The sequence below is a fragment of the Solea solea genome, chromosome 11, assembly GCF_958295425.1.
Source record: "Solea solea chromosome 11, fSolSol10.1, whole genome shotgun sequence".
NCBI classification, from domain to species: Eukaryota; Metazoa; Chordata; class Actinopteri; order Pleuronectiformes; family Soleidae; genus Solea; species Solea solea.
The window spans coordinates 8,210,341-8,225,082 of record NC_081144.1 but is presented as its reverse complement, the minus strand read 5'-3'; the positions used below and the strand labels follow the sequence as shown (position 1 = coordinate 8,225,082).

At 44.0% G+C, this 14,742-nt stretch overlaps 1 protein-coding gene across 3 annotated transcripts in view; it reads right to left on the bottom strand.

The window, feature by feature from the left end:
• Positions 1-14,742, bottom strand: part of plxna2 (plexin A2) — a 163,658-nt gene that overhangs the window by 14,040 nt on the left and 134,876 nt on the right. For all 3 annotated transcript variants that reach the window (XM_058642577.1, XM_058642576.1, XM_058642578.1), the window contains exons 20-26: positions 14,392-14,626; positions 11,670-11,812; positions 9,808-10,076; positions 3,170-3,236; positions 2,851-2,997; positions 1,925-2,084; positions 400-503 (exon numbers count right to left, since the gene is read on the bottom strand). In XM_058642577.1, coding sequence (XP_058498560.1) covers positions 400-503; positions 1,925-2,084; positions 2,851-2,997; positions 3,170-3,236; positions 9,808-10,076; positions 11,670-11,812; positions 14,392-14,626 — 1,125 coding nt within the window. The remainder of the gene's footprint in view (positions 1-399; positions 504-1,924; positions 2,085-2,850; positions 2,998-3,169; positions 3,237-9,807; positions 10,077-11,669; positions 11,813-14,391; positions 14,627-14,742) is intronic.

The window sequence follows — 14,742 nt, the reverse complement described above, 5'->3', positions numbered from 1 at the left end:
CGGGGCAGAGAGGAGAGAATGAGAGAGAGAGAGAGAGAGAGAGATTCTGTCCTCCTGACTCGAGCAGCTTCTTCTCTCCAGGGAGGAGAGAGAAGTGACGGCAAAGATGTTGAGAGTTCATCTCTCCTGCCACCTGCACAGTAATTGTCCTCTATTCTGGGAGTCATTTGGATTATACCAGACATGGACATGCAAATGAGGAGCTGAAAATTGGCTGCCTAAAAGTCAACAGCAGGAAACATCAAAGTTTGGCAGGGTACAGTGTGTCGTGCAAATTTCCATAATAAAAGCCACAGAAATTGAACTAAAATGAGCCTCTTTTTAGTAGAGAAAAGAAAAAAAAAAAAGGTTGACAGTTCATTTAGAACAACATTTACTAATGTCTTTGTGTGTATTTACCTGGTAGTGCATGAGAGTGTTGAGCCGCTTCCAGTCATTTTCTATCTTGGTGGTGATGTCTTCATCCTGCAACACCACGCGAGCCATTCGCCCCTGGCGCCACTCTGAGGACACATTATAGAGAGGACACATTATAGAGAGACACAGAGACGTCCATCTGTCTTGGTCTTAAAGTTTCTAATATATAAATACACAGTGTCTGAAGTGCACGTACGGGTAAATAATAATGCTACTACATTATGGTTTATGTGACTTTGCAGGGCATTAATCAACTGCGATGGTATGAGAGAGGCTTTCTTGGTGCTAAACGTTGTTTTCTTTGGTGGAGCGTCACCATATGGGTCGCACAAATGAGTCGAAAACAACAGTAAACGTTGTTGTTACTGCTCTCTGCATGACTGCTGCTCTTAACGCACGGAGACCTTCAAGCTGTGCACTGCAGTTGGTACTTGTCTCCTATAGACGCCATCCCATTATACACAGCGGTTGGTCGTCAGGGTCAGGAAGGAAATCAAGAAGAAAAATGATCTATGAGGAAAATCACTTCCTTTCAAAAGGAAGAAGGGGGGGGGGGAAACTCGTGAAGGCAATAAGCAGTGCTGGTGGATGTCGGAGGCTGATGGCTTGTTGATTGGTAATGAAATGATAATAAGGACGCTGATGAGGGAGTGGACAGCCATTGTGGCTCTCATGCTGGGAGTGATCATTGATTTTCTCCTCTGCTGACTGGGTTTTATTACTTCGTGCCTATGCCAGGTGACCATGTGATGTCCCCGTTTGGCACAACATCCTCACACGCCGCTCTGCAGTTACGACAGAAAAGTGACAAAGAAACACACACACAAAAGAACTCACACGCGCAGACTCTTACACAGAATTCTTTTCAAGGCCGCAGTGGCAGGGTGAAAAATGCAAAGAAGGGAACGAGAGAGAGGACAGTAGATGGACAGAGTGCCATATTGTGGAGTGATAGACGATGTGCTGATTTCCAATTAGCAGATGGGTGCTTTTGTTTTTTCCACCCATGTGTGGTGGGAGAAATTAGAGGAAGAGGGCAAAGGGAGGCGAGGTATGGGAAGGCAGGGATGGAGGCAGCAGACTGCGTGGGAGTGGAGCCCAGCATGAGGCTGGAGATCCCGTCTGTCAACTCTTACCTGGGCCAGCCAGCCAGTCATATCACACACACACACACACACACACACACAGAAAGCATGTACACATGGACACTTCTCTGTCTCAGTCTGTTGTGTCTTACTGGCCCTTACTGTGCAGTGTAAGCAGCCAGGCAGAGGGATGCACCACATAATAGTGTCAGTCGGCTTGATAGAAGGCCTGGAAGCAGCACAGTGAGGCTGAGTGGAACACAACTTTTATCTCTCTGATGCACTGATAATCTGTACACACTGCTGTTCTCTTACTGATGCATTAACCTGTGGGTATGAAGGACCTTACATCTGCCAACTGTGTCTGTGCTTTTGCGAGCATGCATGTCTGTGTGTGGTAGAAGCGCACGCGTGGGCCATACCGAGGTCCATGTCGACAGCGCGCGGCCGCTGAGAGTAGGGCATGTTCTTGTACACGGCATCCAGTATCTTCTCCTTCACTTGGGTGATAGTGTCACAGTTCAGAACCTTCACGGGAATCTCTGGACTGTTTTCGTTGTCCGGGTTCACACAGTTCAGGATCTGGATTGTGCAGACGGGTAAACAAGAGAGAGAAAAAAAATCAAATGAGTGAGCAGAGGAAGAGGATGAAGGTGTCATGTTACTGCCCGGTTTTTGTGGAGCTTGAGGCTTCGCCCTCATTAGAGTCTCCAAAGAGCATGGCATGAGCTTTGAGAAACCATTTCCGCTTTCACTGGCATCCCAAAATCTAATTTCACACCTTCGGTGGGATACCAATTTCCAGCTCTGCCAGGGTATTAGTACCTAATTAGCCACATTCCCTGTCAGCGCAATCACAGCATTTTCATGTCACATGCTGGCTATGTGACATTTTTCTCTGTGTGTATGTGAGTGAATGTGTGGAAGGGTCTGTTTGGTGTGTTTCAGTCTCCACAGCCACCTACCCTGATGTTGGGCCAACACTTTATTAGTTCACTTCATTAGTTAATTTTCTTCCCCCACAGGATGAAAGAAATCCAGCATAGCAGCCTCGGCTTTATCTTAATAATGGTTTATGGGGGGAAAAAAAAAGGAACAAACAAAGCAACTTCTTCTTCTTCTTTGGAAAATGTAGTTTTCTCTCGTCCACCGCTGTGGCAAAATAAATAAATAAATAAAGAGAGAGAGGGGACGACTTCGGTGTCTATGTGAGGATCTCAGCTTGGCATCGATCCGACTACAAACGAGCAGCTTTTGAGTCTGGAGCTTTCTGCGCTCTCCGTGTGACACTTGTCGCGTGTACGTCTGTGAAACCGTTGTCTCGTGCGCCTCATCGAGAGTGACATACCAGGGTTTTGTACTCGATCTGCTGGCGAATGAGTTTGTCTTCACTGAGGGAGTAGCGGGCCTCTCCCGTGATGGCATCGATGGGCCCCTTCTCCATCTGCTGCTTGATGGCGCAGTACAGCATGAACAGAGGCTCACCAGCACACTCCTGTTTACAACAGATTGACACACATGAGAGGACGTCACGGCCTAAACAGACTCAAAAGGTTTACAATCCCTATAAATCAAACAAATGTGGTATATTTTCTTTAATCCTCCTTCAATAAAGATACACAGGGTGCATTTATATTGTAGATTATAGATTAGCTTGGCGCACTAACCTTGAGGAATTTGTGAAGGAGGAAGGCAAACCAGTTTGTGAGCATCTTCTCTGCGACTGACTCTGTCCTGAAATGACATGAAAAAAGAGGGAAACATTAATTCATTCTTTTATTTATTGTCTACAGCTTTATCCTCCACATGAGGGTCGCTGGTGCCAATCCCAGCTGACATAGGGCGAAAATCGGGGGTTACACCCTGGACAGGTCGTCCCTCCATCGCACGAGAGTCCAGTCTGAAATTTGACAATTTTTTCCGCCCCAAATAATAAAAAAGTTTTAGATAATACTGTAAGACTTCATGAAAGTTGGAACATCTTGTGAGTGGTAGCACAGTGGTCACAAGTGAGTGAGCAGCGCGAGGGCATCTGTGTGTGTGAGCGCGTGACTGATTATGTATGACTGTGTAAGCGGTGTGCGCGTGTGTTTGTATTCATGTGTGGTTGAACACAGCGGGACTCCGTCAGCTGTGACAGGCCTCAGCTGTTGAGAGAGATGAGTGCTGTCGCAGCCAGGTAACGCCTGATCACAGCCAAAACGATCTCCTCTCATTTCCTCACCTCCTTCCCTCCGTTACCTCCTCTCCCTTCCCAGTCAGTCACACATGGAGGTACAGCCTGCTGCTGGGCTTGATTGGGCATGAAAACACACACACACACACACACTTGCAATGACCTCATCGTGATTTCCAACACGGCACATATGAGGACCGCGTATACCTCTTATTTGTAAGATTGCTGCTCATATCTTTCTCCGAATGGCAGACAAAATATCCCCCATCTGCCCCATTAGCACAATCATGGAACGCTGGCGTAACCGAAGTTCAATTCAGAAAAAAAAGAAAGAAAAAAGACAGAACACCAGACTGCCAGGTGGGAATGGTTAACGAGCATGAAGGATATATGAAAGGGTTAGTTCTGTGTAACCCGTGTGGACAAGCACCTGAGGTGAATACAAAACAACGCAGACAGCTCTGCTCTTTCGCCTTCTGAGTTTGACGCCATTAAAAATGCTACCTGAATGCCGCTGGACTGGACGTGGGAGTCGTCTACCCGTCAGCTTTGGGTCCACGCCATCATCACTATCATTACTCCCACTATAGCTCCAACATAATCACAAGTTAACGTGCTAATGGTAAAGTGCACCATAGTCTGTGTGAGTGTTGGAGCTTTGGTGATTGTCACCTGGCAAATGATTACTCTCCATCAACTTGTACATTTAAACAGCGACGCATTGAGAAGAAGAAAGAAGGCCCCCTTTAATGTGGCAGGAAATGACTGTGATTACTCTGGTGGATATGATGGAGAGGCCTTACACTGTGGTGAACCACGGATTAGTCGGAATTGAAGCTGCCAGGTATTAAAGACAAGCTGGAAGGCTTTCGTCTCCTCAGAGCTAAATAGTGCTGGGGATGATTATACCTATTCAGTCTCTGAATGGACCCAAAGGGAGATTATGACTATTATGGAGATAATTGCGTTAAGTCATGTTTGAGGGCTATAAGCAAGAGCCAGGGGCCCGAGGCGGCAGTCCTGGAAGGATTGTGTGAGCCAGAGGAGGTAACAACAGATCGTTTAATCACTGAGGCTGCAAAGAGTGTTGGTCATCCTTAATTGACTCCTTTTCTCTTCACACCTGAATACTGAACTCCACTTGAAGAGGAAGACAGTGGAAGCTGTATTTATGTCACAAACGGGCGCATGATGCAAGCACAAACGTCACGAGGCATTGTCCTACAAATACATGCGTACAACCCGAAATTAGGTTTTTTTTAAATCAATGCGGATAAACACTTTTCCCTGGTCGACTTTTTATGACCAATCGAATAACCAAAGGAAGAAGACCCGGGTTCGCGACCCGGTCGTAACAAGAGCTGTTTTGCATGGAGTTTGAATGTTTACCCTGTGTGTGTGTGTGTGTGTGGGTTTTCTCCGGGTTCGTCCCACAGTTCAAAAACATGCAATATAGGGATTAGGTAAATTGGACACTCTCAATTGACCGTAGGTGTGATTGTGAGAGTGGGTGGTTGTTTGTCTATGTATGTGGCCCTGTGATGGACTGGTGATCTGTCCAGGGTGTGACCCCACCTATCGCCCCATGTCAGCTGAGATTGGCACAGCTCCCCCTGGAGGATAAAGCGGTAGAAGATAGATGGATGGATGGATGGATGGAATAACCAAATATTCTTGTCAATTTTGCGGCTGAGTCGTGATGTTGACTCGGACTCCCAGGCTGCTGGCCAGTCTATCGGCAGCTCGCTGAGAGCATGGAGAGCTTGGTGACACAGTCTATGTCAATATGATCTATGTTCAAATGTGATGTGCCAGAAGGGAGAGAAAGATGACGCACACTCCTGAGCATGTGTCACTGGCTACATCCTCTTAAGGTGGCACACAAACACAAACTCTATGCCTCTCTGCTGCTTTGTTACTCCAACATATACAAAAAAACACTACAAGTAAGGAAGATACACTCTGAGACCCTGAGGCTGTATTTTCAGCCACAATCTCTCTGTAACTGCCCTCTCCACTGCCTACCATGTTCCCCTGCCAGCTTGTTTTAGTCATAAGTGTGTTAGAAGTTAATGGAACCTATTAAGCATTTTAATAAGCTCTGCAAGTCCCAAAGAAGGAAGTCAAATAAAGGCCTTTGTGCGGGGGCTATACTAACTCCCCCATAATATCTCTCCTTTTCAATGTCAGGAGGGGAGGTGCACTTTGTCCTCCTTCTCCTTTCAGTCTTGTCCTCCTCTTCATCTACCTCCACTTCCTTTTTTCCAATTAATTGAGTTCCATTAATGAACATCAGGATTTCATTATACCACATAGCATTAAATGGGGGCGTCACATCCTCCCCCCGTTTCTGGTCGCCTAATGGCAGCTAGGGTGGAGGGGAGGCTATATTAGCAGGCAGTGGAATGTCTTTCAATGAGGCTAATGCCAAACACAATTCTCACTCCCTTATTAATGCTGTACTCTATTGCTCTGCATGGGCGGAAATCTCATTAGAAAAAAAACGCTGAGGAGAAAAATAATAGAAGATTGAAAAGTCTCAAGGTGGTAGAAGCAATGTTGTGTGATTCCATTAAAAGGATATTATGAGACGGAGGAAAAAGAAAGAAACAGAGGAAAGACGATGGCTGTGGCTAAACGCGAGAAGATAATGAAGAGAACGGAGAACAGTTTCATGGCAAAAAAGTAATAGTGGGCAGGGAGGCATGAGAGGACAATGCTGTGAAGTGACCAGACGTGAATGTGAGCGAGAACATATTTCGCTAATGGCAGAAAAACACAATCGGAAAAAACGGTGAGGTACGGCGTCAGTTCCACTTTGCAGACGGGAGGGTGAGGAAATCGAACGCGTTGCCGGAGCTTACACACTGCTTTCACAAAGCTGGAAGCTAAAATCTTCTTATATCAAGAGAAAGAAAGGTCCGTGCATCTTTAAACTGCAAGTAGACCAGAGCTACTTTGAACAAAGAGAGTGCACCTTGTACATGTAATTCCAGGAACTTAAGTGATAATACAATACTACTTAAACTTCACTGGGATATTTTTTATTGCATGTCTGCTACAGAAAAGTCAATACACTATCAAAACTGTAATTTGTTTTCAAATGGACTTTTATGCTGAGCGTAATAGCACAAAGTGCCTCAATATACACACAGCCCTGTGCTATTCAAATACAGCCAACCTACTATTAAACTGAGTGTGTTGTATTCCCAGCAACCATTACACAGTTAACTAGTTCTTCTACGCTCAGTCATTTTCATTCTTCAGCCAAATCGACTTCTTTGAGGGAAGGAGCAGAAATGAAAATGAATGGAAACTGGAAGTGCTAGACGGGAAAGTTTCCCTTTTTAAGGCACAATATGAAGTTATTGCCGTCGTATCCTCATTTAGGGCTCTAAATTAAGAGTTTAGTGACTAATATAAGCTAATGTGATACTAGGACATCAGCAATTTAACAGAAAAAAAAATACGGTTGGGAAATAAGGTGCCGCGTGAGAGACAAGGTGTGTGTGAAAGGATTATAGAAGAGGATGCTGCAGACATACAGGGACGGTAAGAGGCTGGCAAAGATCCAGTGTAATGTAATAAGTTTACATGCAGCATTGTTAACATGCTGCCCGTGTAGCTTGGACGTTTCTCTGCAAAGAGTTTTCAGAATTTCTGTTCCATTTGCTAAAAATATATATTTATTCCTTGTTTTTCTTTTAATTGCCGTTTTTCACGGCTCCACAAAACTCTCAATCTGTCCACTCGTTTTCCCTCCTGTCTTCCCTTTCCCTCTGTGCTCCGGGTTCGTGAAGGCACGGTAGTTCATCTTCTGACTGGAACTGAACTCGACAATTAAGGGAGGCCTCGCTTTTCGCTGGAACATTGCACTACTCGTTTGTCAGTTCCCCTTTTTGCGACATGGACATCGCACTCACTACATAGAGCACTTACACCCTACTACACTCTGTACAACATTTGGAGGCACCCTTTATATGGTAAACTTGGGCAGTTCAATTGTTGTTAAATGCCAGTCCTTGTATTTAAGTACATTTAAAATGACCAGGTTTGAATTATTTTTGAATCCTTTTATATTTAAATAATAGACTGTGTTTTTTAAAGTTTTAATATTCTACATGTTTATACTAATAAAGGCCCACAAGACGTTTACAATTAAAACAAGTGTTATCTGAGTAGCCTATAGGCTTAAACAAACAATTCCATGTTCTCCCGTTTGAGAGATGCTTGCATACATACATATTTGGGGTGTAGAATTTTGAGAAGGACTGCAAGACTAGCTACTGCCTCATAGGTTTGGGACTTTTGTTTTGACCATATAAAATATAAAACATGACAGATGGAATTATTTTTGTCTCTCTGTGATGCTTGAGACTGGCTTGTGGACATACCCCCCCGCCACCTAGAAAAAAGCGTCAGTGACAGCTGAACGGTGGGAAAAGCAAAGCTCAAATATGTCTCGAGATGCACTTTCACCCCACTGTAATATAAATGAGGACAGGAAGTAGGTTGCGGTGACCTGCAGGTCTATCCCATACCTGTGTAAACCTCACCCGGAGGCTGTGAGCTCACAAATAATGCATTCACACGACAACAACATTCAGAGTGACAACTCCTTCTTCTGCAGTTCTATTACGTGCACACTGGATTCAGCTTCATTAGTGTTACGGATTCTAACAAACACAAAAAAAAGTCACACCAACAATTGACAACAGTGGAGGTCTTTACACCACAAGGGACAAACTGCAACAGAGCACAGCCCAACAGTCTCACTCTGTACTGTGCAGAGATGTGCTCAATTTGACTGTCATCACTGACACTTGTGAGTGTGAAAAACACACAAATAGAAACAATCCAACTCAATAATTCCATAAAAAAAATAGTGAAATTAAAAAAAAACAATACTACAGGACATTTAGCCCTCCAGGCTGCAACGACAGGACCCAGGATTATGTACCACAGCTCCTAATGAGAGAGGATAATGAAAGCTTAGAGGTGACTTGGTGCCTGCTGGATTTAAGTCCAAGTGTTGCTCTACAGTCCACATCTCTGTCTTTCAACCTCTTCCTTCCGTTTGCTTCTGCCTTTTCTGTCTAACTGGTATTTACTCTAACGATTAAATGCTGATGGGAAACTTTTCATTTGTAGCAGCTGCCTTCTCTAACTGACTCTGCTGATTAGTCCGGTAAACAAAGTCAAAGTGAAGCACAGAGCAGAAACAACCCTGTTCACAGCCACTGGGAACCACTTTGAACCTTTTCGCTTGTCTTGTTTCTAAGTCCTTTAAACTTTTTTTTCTATTTATAAACAGAGACCAAAGCAGCGGAGGAAACCCGGTGTTTAAAGTTTTAACACATTATCCCGATTTCCCTGGAAAACAATGTACACTGGAGGGAGGGGGGGGGGGAGTTAAGTTGAACCACTTCTGCATGTTTTATAAGGTGCCTGAGCCCGGAGGATAAGTGAGACTGACATTGGCAATGAGAGAGAGCACGAGGGAAAGACACAGTGCGAGAGAGAATGTGGAATTACGGAGAGGATTTTTTTTTTACCCTGACATGAATTGAGTGCACAGCATTTACTGTCCATGTTACTGTAGCACTCACTACAAGCCTGAAGTGTGCAGAGGAACACACAGGGAAATCAGAATGCATCCACCCACAAGAAGAAAAAAAGGAAAAAAAACACTCCTCATCCATCTGTCTCTATGAATCAAAATCCTCCTACAGCCGCGTGCTTATTTACATGTTTTTAAATGAGGGCTGAGTTTTCTGTGTCTCGATAAATATCCTCCGGTCACAGATCACATATTAACAGGATATACAGTATCCTGTTATTGCTTATGATTAAACTTTGTAACATCTTTTTCTCTCTCTTTTATTTTTTAGAAACAATTTAAAAGTGAAAATAGGAACATTCATTTGCGCTCAAAGCCTAATGTATTAAATCATTAACTCGTTTGTTAAACGAGATTTTTTCTGTTGAATTTGGTCAAAGCTGTTAAAAGAATCTGAATCACAGTGTTGGATGGAACCATTGAAACGTAGCGGTGATATTCAGAGTCGTGGCATTGCTACGGGACATCATCATCAGCACGTTTTGTCGTCATGCAGCGTGCTGTTTTACCTGCGCAGCAGTAACTTGGGGTGGTTTTTGCTCTCCAGGTTGCGGTCAATGAGGTCTGACAGCAGGTGCTTGAGGACATCGGTGGCGTACTCCAGTCGTCCCTGCAGCGCCGTCATGATAAGTGAGGCCACGTTGCCGCGGTCCCTCATGGAGAAAGAGCGCTGCATTTCCAGTGTGCGGATGAAGGTGAGCAGGAAGACTTTGTTGTTGATGAGCTGGCCAAACAGCTTCAAGGCCTTCTCCACGTTCTGCTGGCCATTACCTGACACCTGGAGAAAAATGCATGTTTGGAATGAGAAGCTTCCAGCACTAATCTTAATAAAAAATAAAAAAAATGCAGTAATAATTTGAATAGCGATGAGCTAAACTAGGAGTGCTGTACTTGTCTTCAGCTTCCACCCTGACCTTGTCTCACACAAAACAAACATTTTTTTTTTTCCCCGAATGGACGAAAACCCTCGCTCATGTTTCACTTCAGGGAGACAGACGTTCCCACTCATGGTGAGTAATTGAGAAGATCTTAATCAATTATTGACCCAGGTCTTCTAAAAAGCACAGTGCTCTGAGTTAGCCGCCATTTAACATCCAAGTCGAATGTCGAACTACTTCTCAGTGTAAGACGATCCCTAAGTTACAAATCTGTTTTTTTTATGTTCATATAAACACAAAAGTTTTCAAAGGTTTGAATGACTAATCCTGGTTTTTGACTCTAGAGGATGTAAAGGTCAGGGACATTTTGAGTCCTTAGATAAATCTGACTTAGCTTGACCTAACTTTATATTAAGTGTCAATTTCTTTGGACTCATTTACATTAAATACAATAAGTGTGTAACTAACAAATGCAAACCTTCAATAACTGACTGGACTCTGGCGTAGAAGTGGGGGAGACGTTGCCTTTAGATTATATACAGTTTGATTAGAGACGCCTTATTCATCCACACTTACCAAATGATGCATACAGACAACAGTGTAAACAATGTATCTATGTTGTGATAGCTTTTACTTTTGTCTCTCTTTGTTTTTACTTGGTATTGTAAGCAATGGTCACACCTTGGTACAGTCATTTCTCAAGTATAAATAAAGGCTGTATGTATGTATGTATGTATGTATACATGGATAAATAAATAAATGAATGAATAAATAAAATGCGCTAGAAACATGAGCGAACAGCAAGCACGCAATGAATCAAAGTCACAACTACTGTGATCTGATATGAGCCACAATCTTTCTGCCCAATAAAGCAATTCCATCCTCCCTCACAGTCGGTCTTAAAATAGAAAGGCAAACCTCTATCATGATGAATCGCTTTATCCGTGATAGTGGACACCACTCTGTGCATTCCACATAAAATAACCTCATTTTCCAGCTCCACTCTGCTCCCGTAAAGATGAGTGAAATGTGTTAAGCAGACAGTTTTTTTTCCTCCCTGCAGTCCTGACTGAGGACTGGAAAATAATTGTATTCATTACTCGTCATACTGCAGCCACTGGTGGATGAAAAACCCAGTACGGGAACCCTGTTTTTCACAAGGGAGTGTACAAGTGAGGTGTAAATGTGTGCATGAGAGCATACTGCCTGGCATGACCAACCATATGTGTGCATGTGTGTGAGGCCAGAGGGTAGGAAGGATAAGTGGCACACTGGTATCATTTGCCCCTCAAGCACTCTGCTGCTTATGGAGGTTGCCTGAGGCAAAGTGTTAAGGGCAAACATACTCTACTACTTGCCCCATCTCTCTTTGTTTTGTTGTTTTTTACTTCTTTTACTTTTTACCCGTTCTTATTGCGTTAACTTCCTTACATGTGTCATTTCTATTTTAATTGTCTTTTTCAATGTCTGTCTTTCTTAGCCTCGGAATTTACCTCCAGTTCTCTGAGGACAGGATGATCCTCTATGCCGGGGAAGAGGACTCTCATTGCATAAGTCCGGTAGTCCAGATAGGGGATACCAGCTCTGTCCAGGTCACTGGTCAGCTCGTTGATGTCTGTCTGTAGCTCAGCAAAGGCTGGGATGGAAGAAAAACAAAGACAGAAACCAGATTGAGGTTACACTGAGTAGCACATTCAGTAAATCTGTATAAGGCTGTTCTTTAATCCCCCAAGAACCAAACATGTGAATCCTTCTTATCTTCATGGTCTTCACTACCATTATGATGAAGCTGGCAGCTAAAGCTCAAGATAAGTCTTTATGTCAGAGACAGCACACACACACCCACACGCACACAAACACCTCTTGTCACTCATTATTTTATCTTCCAGCCAGTAAATGAGTTGCTACTCCTGCCCCAAAGTGTGTGTGTCATCTCAGTGTGAGGCTGCAGATGAACGCTAGTTAATTGGCTCCATCCTGACTGAGTCCTGCTCAGGCTCACACATCAGTTGCTTTGCTTCGCCGCCCTTGGGGAGGCTCCCCATCTGCAGCCTATCACAGGAGCAGCAGCAGTCCCCTAACACCCGCCCAAAAGCTTCACCATCTCCAAACAGTCCTCAGCCCTCACCTACTGGCCCCACTGTGACCACTGGGATTATTGGGATTACACAGGCACACAAGGTGTATACGTACACATGTGCTCATAAGGAAGGACACAGGTAGCATCTAAATCCACCCTGCAGGCCGGTACACTCCTGGTCACTGCTAATGGTTAAAAAATGAATCTCCTCCTCTCCAGAGGCTGCCTGTGTATGACTCATTCCCCTCCACATGTTTTCCTGCTCGGTCTGCCTGTCTGTCACTTGACCACTCTGGAAGTTATCTGCAATAAGTTGTTTTCCCTGTATGGTAATGCCAGATGAGCCACTCCGGGGTAGCTGGGATAAGTAATAAGCCTCTATGGCTGACAAAATCCCCTGAACTAGAGGCTGACCAATAAGGGATTATTAAAGGCCGACAGAAATAGGATAGCCACCGGAAAGACAAAAAAATAAATCATGACACTATAAAAAAACCAAAAAAAAAAAACCTAAGCACTGTCTTATAAATGATAGCACTGGTTCATTTTTTAAAGTGATTCCACAGTTAATTAGAAGGGCATCTATTACCAACAAGTGGCAGCGGAAGGTGTTTGTTTGGTGGACTGCAGAAATGATTCAATTTTCAAGGTTCCTTGAATGCATCAGCAGCACCTGTCTTTTTGGCTGGTGGACTGCATGAGTGTTTACAGAAGAAATGACACTTACGAGGTTCAGTGAACGCACGTCTAACCTAAAGACACTGTGAAATACTTGTGCTAGGCTTGCTACTAGCCACAAGCAACCATGGCTGTGGGGCCTCCATGCGGAGAGGAGAACCAGGGCTTGCCGATGCCAATAGGTCGCAAAATGCAGTACTGGAGCCGATTGGTATACTTGGCTAATTGGCTTCAATGAATCTGTACACTGACTACTGTCAAAAATAAACCTCACATTTGCTGCCTCAATGATCAGCAATAATGATCCCCCATTACGACATGAAGGGCTAATCATCTGTTTTTATTTGAAAGTAGTAATACACATATTAAATGTCGCAGTCTCAGAGAACTGCTGTGTGAAGGAGTAAGTTGAGGTCAGCCAGAGGTTACCAGTGGTCCTCCCACTGGGCAGAGGTCCAAAGGTCAAATCGACTACAGTGCTCTCTGTTAAGCCTGAGCCACGAGGGAGGAGGAGTGTGCTTCAGAGTAGTTGTGTCAGATTCTGCTGTAGTGTCGTTGGGAACTTGGTGTGTAATGGCCTGATAACATTTGCTGACCATTTCTACAGGGCTAAAACACAGTATATCTCCAGTTAAGGCTAGCTGCAACCTTAGCTACTGTCTCATGTCTGCTCTGCTACCCTAGGTGGCGATATGCCCCCCCCTGTTGCTGATTGTTAGTATGTTAGGCAGTTTCTAGTTGATTTCTGAGTCAAAACCTGGTAGCGGTTACTGTGGAGCAGTTGTAATTTGACTTCCAACTGCATTATAATTTCAGTCACACTTGCTGTTCATGTTTATATACTGTATATATTTTAAAAACACAATAATTATACTTTTTCTCAGTCATGTAAACACACAAAAACACACACAGTGACAGTGGCACATAACGCAGCTCATGACAACACACGCATGGAAGGACCACACCAGTTAAGACGTGAATAAAATGTACTAATGTGGTTTACTCTAATGAGAAACTCTGTATTCATCCTTCAGCTTTTCTGCAAGTTTGTGTGGAGCATGCAAACTAGAAAGCAGCAACAACCGTGAGGATTCACTACGCGACCAGACGGGTCACATACTGGGCTAATGGACTAAATCTGTGTGTTGTGGCATACAAGCGAGTTGACTCACTGCCCCAGATTTGGAGGAATTTTCTATGAATTATTAAACACACACAGGCAACCAATAATTTACTGTACAATATGCACAAAAACACATTTTTCCCTTTTTGTATGATTGCAGCCTGCATGAGTGAAATGCATTCCCCAGCACCGTTTAGCTGCATCAGTGTCTGAAATTACTGGTTGTAAATGTATATTCTAAGCAAAAACAGACCTGTAATCATCCTCACGCTACAATCTGAAAACAGTAGTTTGATCTGCAGCTCTATACTGACTTTACTGTTCCGACACTAACCTTCTTTGCACTCGAGGGCGACGCGCGACTCCAGGTTGTCCATCTGCATCTGCAGGCGTTTGAGGGTGAGATCGTTCTCACGTGACTTCCGCTTGTAGGCGATGAGAACCAGGATGACAATGATGAGGAGGAGGCCGCCACCTGCGGCGATGCTGACGATGGCGGGAAGGGTCAGAAGGCTGTCGGACATAATGTTGACCGTGCCGGGAGACACATGGAGGCCACCCACTTGAACCTGTGGAAATACGCAAACACACAATTATAATATATATGTTGTTTACATTATCCAGCGTTGCTAAGGAAATCATACACTACACATTTTAGAGTCCGATTTCAAGTAAATATAATAGA